The sequence below is a fragment of the Bombus pyrosoma genome, linkage group LG3, assembly GCF_014825855.1.
Source record: "Bombus pyrosoma isolate SC7728 linkage group LG3, ASM1482585v1, whole genome shotgun sequence".
NCBI classification, from domain to species: Eukaryota; Metazoa; Arthropoda; class Insecta; order Hymenoptera; family Apidae; genus Bombus; species Bombus pyrosoma.
In genome coordinates this window covers 16,562,070-16,569,182 of record NC_057772.1, presented here as the reverse complement: position 1 = coordinate 16,569,182, position 7,113 = coordinate 16,562,070, and the positions used below count along the sequence as shown (strand labels likewise).

At 35.8% G+C, this 7,113-nt stretch overlaps 1 protein-coding gene across 4 annotated transcripts in view; it reads right to left on the bottom strand.

The window, feature by feature from the left end:
• LOC122566187 (triokinase/FMN cyclase-like) overlaps positions 1 to 7,113 on the bottom strand; it is a 79,860-nt gene that overhangs the window by 62,496 nt on the left and 10,251 nt on the right. For all 4 annotated transcript variants that reach the window (XM_043723090.1, XM_043723089.1, XM_043723092.1 and 1 more), the window contains exons 4-5: positions 2,872 to 2,982; positions 1,490 to 1,578 (exon numbers count right to left, since the gene is read on the bottom strand). In XM_043723090.1, coding sequence (XP_043579025.1) covers positions 1,490 to 1,578; positions 2,872 to 2,982 — 200 coding nt within the window. The remainder of the gene's footprint in view (positions 1 to 1,489; positions 1,579 to 2,871; positions 2,983 to 7,113) is intronic.

Genomic DNA, 7,113 nt, shown 5'->3' with positions numbered 1-7,113 from the left:
TACCCGGAAACGGACAACTCTCGCATATAGTCGGCACACTCCGACCCCGGCCCCACCGATATTTGGCAGCAATCCACATAAGGTGTTGGCTGCCGCCGTCTGTTTGGGGACCAACAGCCTGAAGTGCGTGAGGAGAGGCCCAGGTATTTCATCTGAAGCCCCACCTCAATGTCCTCCCTGTTTATATCCAAACACAGGTCGGGCAGAGGAGCCCCCCTACGCCGCCTGTCATAAAACCAGATAGCCTCCGACTTGGCTGTAGACACCTTCAAGCCCAGCCTGCGTATGGCACACACCGCGCAAGCGACGATGAGCTTGTCGTGACGCAGTGTCTCGTGCCACCAACATCCCCCGGCCAGCAACAACGTGTCGTCAGTGTTAGACGCCATGCCTGTGTCCGGTGGCATGAGACAGCGAAACATCGCGTCGTAGCTGATGATCCACAGAATCGGTCCCAAAACAGAATCCTGCAGAACACCGCGCTCGACGGGTCGCCGCCCCTCTTCATCCTTGCCGGTGTACCACCTGTCGTTCAGGTAGGACCGGATAACACAAATAAGGTAAGGAGGCACCTCGAAGAATTCAAGGACCTCCACTATCCCATCGTAGGGTATGGTGTTGAACGTATGGACTATGTCTAAGGATTTTTTCAAATTGTAAATACATTTTTCTCAAAATTTATTGACCATCTGAGGCTGAAATGACATATCTGTTGCATTTTACATACACATCAAATTTCATTTAAATCCGTGAGAACTAGGTATGAAAATTCCTTTGTTAGAGCATTCGGATATTTGAATGTTTCGACGAATGTTCGGTTACACTCTTATTTTTTATTTTACTACAATGGGGGAGATCGATTGGTCGCTCTGTTCGTTTAAAGCAAATCTAAAGGTCGAATTTTCTATATGCGTCCAACGCGCACGCTGCATTAAGAACGGTCAAAAACCGAGCATTACTAGATTGAGATAATAAAAATCCTCTGATAGGGAGGGGGGATATAGTATAGTTGCTGAACTAGTGACGTCGTGACTCATACTATAAATAAATGGAGATGCAGGAACAGTATTGTAGACACAACGCGTGGAGACTTAAGACGAAATTCATGTTATATAGCACATGCGACGTAGCTGTAGAGTGAGGGTAATGTGACGTTATATTATCGTCAAATTAAGGGTATCGTCTGGAAACCCTGGATAAGCTCGAATCACACAATATCGCAGCAAAAACGAGAGAATGTTTTTCTATTATAACGGAAGAAGTCAGTGATCTCGCAACGAGACAGTGTCATGTGATTCGTTTTGAACTGTTTCTGACCCAACGCGTGCTTTGGATACACATAAGAAAGCTCGCCTTAAATGCACCATAAAAACTGACGATGTGTTACATACGTACATAAACGTTGATATATTAATCCTATCCATATAAAGTATAGAAACTAAAATTAATCAAAAAATTCAGTTTATAAATTCGTTTTCCTTTTTCTTACCTTCAGACCCTTTTGTCTCGCTTTTTCAATTGCTATTCCAAAATTAAGGCAATCTCCAGTATAATTCGGAACGACCATCAAAATACCAGCTAGAAACATATTATGCACATAAAACATTTTATAATTTAATGCGTTACATTATATAACTCCATTTAAGATTTACGATAATAATATTAATAATACACTTCTGATCATGTATGCTAATTTGTTTGAATTGAAATCAAGGAAATGACCTAACGCCTAAACTTTTAGTTAAATTTTCCAATACTTTTTTATATTTCAAAGCTTACGGAAGCAGCATGAAATTTTTTATCATCTGTTACTGGATACTCCGTATAGATAATAAAGATAGTACAAAATCTGTTGTTTAACTTTGCGAAACTAAATCTCGAAATTTCCGAAATTGGTATTAAAATTTTCGAAATAGAACCAGAAATTATTATTTCCGTTCCTTTTTTCTAGAGGTATCTAATTCATCAAGAACTAAACTTTTGACAAATTTTTTTCATATAACCACAGTATTTAATGGTGAAATGGTACCAATTAAAATCTAAGCAGAGATGTAATTGAATTATTATCAGTTAAGTAGAAATAAATTTATATGTATCGTCACAATACGAGGTGTTTCGAAATTTCCAGTGTCCCCTCTCTAGTAATTATATATGAAATAAAGAAAAAGAAAAATTGTAAGAGGAACATAGTGAGGTGACATAGTGAAATAGTAAAATCCACCAAACTCCAATGAGTAGAAGTTCACATGTTTCAAAAATCGTACACTTAATTTAAGAGTCACGTCAGAGGAGTACGATGTGATTTCAGAACCAGCTGTTCCTCTACAATATATCTAAAAAAATTTGTCTTTCTGGGAAGTAGAAGAGTTATATTAATTCATTCTTTACTTGTATCCTGGATGTTTCAGATCTATGATACATCGTTACACTACCAATCATTATACAAATTGATTTTTAAAATTTGATATAAGTGACTAAGTGCGTATGGGACGCATACGACTGTAAATACGGACCAAATTGGCACCATTTTTTATTTTACGATCTCATTGTATCATTTCCACCAATCATATCAGAAATCAAGTCAAAATAGTCTATTATATCTAATAATATATTGTGAAGATAAGTTTCGTAAAAATCGTAAAAAACTAGTCATTTTGAAGATCTGTATTTTTCAAATACTTTAGATAAGAGGAAAATGATGATTTAAAAAATTTTTTCGTATTACTTATAACACATTCCAATTTGAAACAAATATCAGATATTCAGTACAAAAGTAACTTATTTAACGTAAATAACACGAAATGCTCAATTTTGGATTTATTCCATCCTGTTCTGTCTAAATTCAACGAAATTATAAATCTTACAACTTACTATTATTATATTGAGAAACACGGTCGATGGCATAAGAGATATGTTTTGACGGTGGTGCTGCGTATATTGAGCCTGCTACAGCTGCAGCTAACATACCATTTCCAACATAACCTAAAAGAATATTCGAAACTAATTTTATATTGTTTATATTGTTAATTTTACTTATACTATTATATATTCATTTAAAATTTATTATATGTACATATGTACATATATATTGCATCTACATATATATAATGAAAAACGCCTTCGTATTTTTAATAGTTAAAAAAATGGTAGTGGGTAGCATTTATACCGGATATACTATATCTACACATGTACAGTGTACAGAGTTTAAAGATATTGTTGATAAAAATTATCACAGCGTAATTCTACACATTTGATTCGATGAACATTTAACTAAAAGTATCTATGCGAAATTGTTCTTAAGCTTGAAAATCAAAATCGAAAGAACAAATTTTTTTGCATCGTATCTTACCCATCGTCAGAATCAACTTTGCAACAGGAAACATAGGTCGCAATTTAACCGATGTTAAAGTTCTATTGTCTATTGCGTTCTCATAATTTGTAATATGTTCATATTTAACAATCAAATAGAAAGTAAATAACGGGATATTAATGAAGGAATAGAAAATTATTTTCTGTTTTTAAATAGAACAAAGCACCTGCCTTCACGATTTCAAAATATTGCAAGATTACGTTTTGTATGAAAACAACCTGCCTAGCGAAAGTTAGATAGCCACGATTCGGTGTTATTAGGTCCGATCCAGAGGAGTGATTTTTGTCCGTGCGATATCGCTGCAATCACATATATCTTTCTTCATTTTGTCAGTTAAGAACAATGAAGATAAACATATGATGACAGTAATATCGCGCGGATAAAAGTCTTGTCGTTGTTTAGACAAAAAGATCCACTATGTTTCTTTTAAATAGAATCATATTTCTTTATGCGTTGATCGGTACAACTCGTTATTCTACATAGGAAACTATCAAGTTGGTAATTATGCCAAAAAGCCAGCTCAGAAGGTATTCATTATCTTTGTTACCTTGTTTCAAAAGCACAATTTATTAAAATATTTCCTGAACCAATTACTTTTTTAACATAACCAACTTTAGTAGTTTCTTGTGTGGAATAAAGAGTTGCGTTAACCAATGTATACAAAAAATGCAAAAAGATACTATTAATTATGCCGAGAAATGTTTCAAACAAAAGTTGAATTGCTTCTATTAGATGGACATTAATCGATGTAATTAGCATTTTTATAGGTTGGCGTGTAGAGGACCTTTGAAACTCAAATTTGTTTTCTTAAATGGAATTATACATTTCGATATTCTCTATAAAAAGATATTCACCCATGTATGTTGCAAAGTTGTTTTGGAGATACTGTAACTTATACTTTGAAAAATAAAAATTAGAACATCTAATGAACTTCGATGTAAGTTGATAATTTTTTTATAGAGAATGTTGGACTTGGCGTTATTTAATCTATAAAGAAATATATGATTGCTTTAAAAAAAAACAGCTTTGACCATGTTCTCGACGCATTCACCTATAAAGGTATTAATTACGTCGATTACTGCCCTCCTCGAAATCATTTAACTTTTGTTTGAAACATTTTTCGGTATAATTGACAGTATTGAAAATATTTTAGCTTCCATCTTGGGTTATTCACCTTGTATGTAAACATATATTTAACATTATATTTTAGAATATTTAACGACCCGACGACAGCAATTAGATTTTCGCACAAGACAAATTTTATGTTGAAGCAGCTAAGAACTTAACCAACTTGTGTCTTCTGCTACGAAATAATGAAAATGTTTTAGTTCCCGGGATCATTTTTATACAAATTTATATAAACAGGATTTCATTAAAACGATCTTTACCTATACATACTATCATAATAATGAAATATTATTGTTTACTGAATATAAACTATAAAGCATCAATGAGTTCATGGAAATTTAATGAAAAGTACAAATTATAATATATATGGGTTATTGAGGTTTTAAACGATTCTCAAATGTTGCTCATCCCTACTTTCTTCCATTCGCTTTTTTCCGATTCCCTTTATCATAGTGCGGAATGAAACGAAAAGCAAATTAAAGGCGTACAGATTTTAGATTCCCTAATAAAAGCATAGAGAGCATTGAGAGTGATTGCCTTTGATATGGTTGCCATATTTCGGTTACTACACTGCGCCTACTAAAACAAGGCCGGATCGAGACAGAAAGCGTAGACGACTGTTATAATTTCGGCAAAATATAGCGACGATGATACTATGCGATCCGACAAGTTCATATTCTTAATAGTGAGATCACACAAAAGCACTTTTCTACATCAATCAATTTGACAATTAAAGCATAATCAGAAATGAACAAAAATATATGTCGGAGATGAAAGGACACCGAAGCCTCCCCTTTGGAATTTTGGGAAAATCCCTTAACACTTAAATCTAGATTCTACCACAGCCGTAATTAAGCAATTGTCGTCATTCAATCCGATTGTAGTTGTTCAAGATTTGTGATAATGAGTTTGGACTCGAGGCGACAATCAGTCGCCAAACGTATGGAGTAATAGTATAGCTCTCGTTAAAAAGAAATGGTTGTAGCGGCACTTGACAGTAAACATTCCAACGGTTTCTGTCCCGTGGCTCGCCACACGCAGACCCTATTCTCCGGGTAAGATGATTACCAGATGTCGATGCATCCACCTCTCTTCCCGTAGTTGAAACAAAGACTGTTTGTCTATTTGAAGGACTTTAGTTAACTAAATCTTAAGATTTATAACGGGCTCTCAGGCTAGCTGAACATGTACTGTGAAGATGCATCAACATCTGGTAATCGTCTTACCCGAAGAATAGGGTCTCCGTGTAGCAAGCCAGAACAGCGGCCAGTGTAGCGGGACAGAAACCGTTGGGATGTTTACTGTCGAGTTTGTTGTTGAGTGCCGAAACGTGCAGACGTGTATCTAGTGCCCTGCGAAGTTCACAATACAACACGTGACGCCCATCCGTCGAAAGTGAATCGAAACAGACGTAACCAAGTGTTTTCTAAACTTACTAGTGGAAAATCAAACGGTCCTAATCTCGGTTCCGAATCATAGCCCCTTGACTAGTTATTTCAATTGAATTAACTAGCTCGAGTATGGCCCAAGTATCCCAAGCAGGCTCTCTTGACCAAACTACAACCGCACCGCTCTACCCCCCCCCCCCTGTGGCAAAAGGGCAATAATGACTTTAATAACACAAAAAAACGCAAGCTAGAAACAGTCAACATAAAGGCAAACACTATCCAAAGTGAACCGTCAATAAACCATGTAACTACTTACGATAGATTCTCAATACTAGAATCTACAGATGATTCTATGGACGTAGTTGAAACACCAACAAATCAACACACACAAAAAGACCCTCCTCCCCCACCAATCTTCATTGGTGATGTTATCGACATCCAAACAATGACATAGTCCATCGAGAAAGATGTTAACAAAGAGGATTACACACTAAAAATTAAAAATAATCAGGTTAAAATCCTGCCGGCCAATCGAGACTCCTACAGAAAAATAACAAAATTACTAAAAACCCTAAACGCAAACTTCCACACATATCAACTGAAATAAGAAAGACCTTTTCGTGTAGTACTACGCAACGTCCACCACTCAGCTAACTTAGACGAACTTCAGTTCGAACTCCTTAAACTTGGTCATGAAGTAATTAACATCAGCAACATAAGACATAGAATCTCCAAAAAGCTGTTATCCCTATTCTTCATCGACTTAAAACAAAAACCCAACAACAAACAAATCTATAACATAAATCGACTAATGAACTCGGTAGTAAAAATCGAACCTCCTCTAATAAAAAAAAAGAGACAGTGCAATGTAAAAGGTGCCAAAGGTACGGTCACACGCAGAAATACTGCAATCACAATTTCCGCTGTGTTAAATGTGCAGGTACACACCCCACTGATCAATGCACTAAATCACCAGAAACACACCTTGATAACTTCCTTGACGCTCTGGGCAATAGATTCATAACTGAAGGAGACTATAACGCCAAACATACCCAATGGGGCAGCAAACTGGTCACAGTAAGAGGCAAAAATCTCTTAAATAGCATAATCACCAACAATCTCAACTACCTCACCATATATGAACCCACATACTGGCCCACTGACACTAACAAAATACCTGACTTACTTGACTTCTTCATAACCAAAAATATCTCACCAAGATATGTC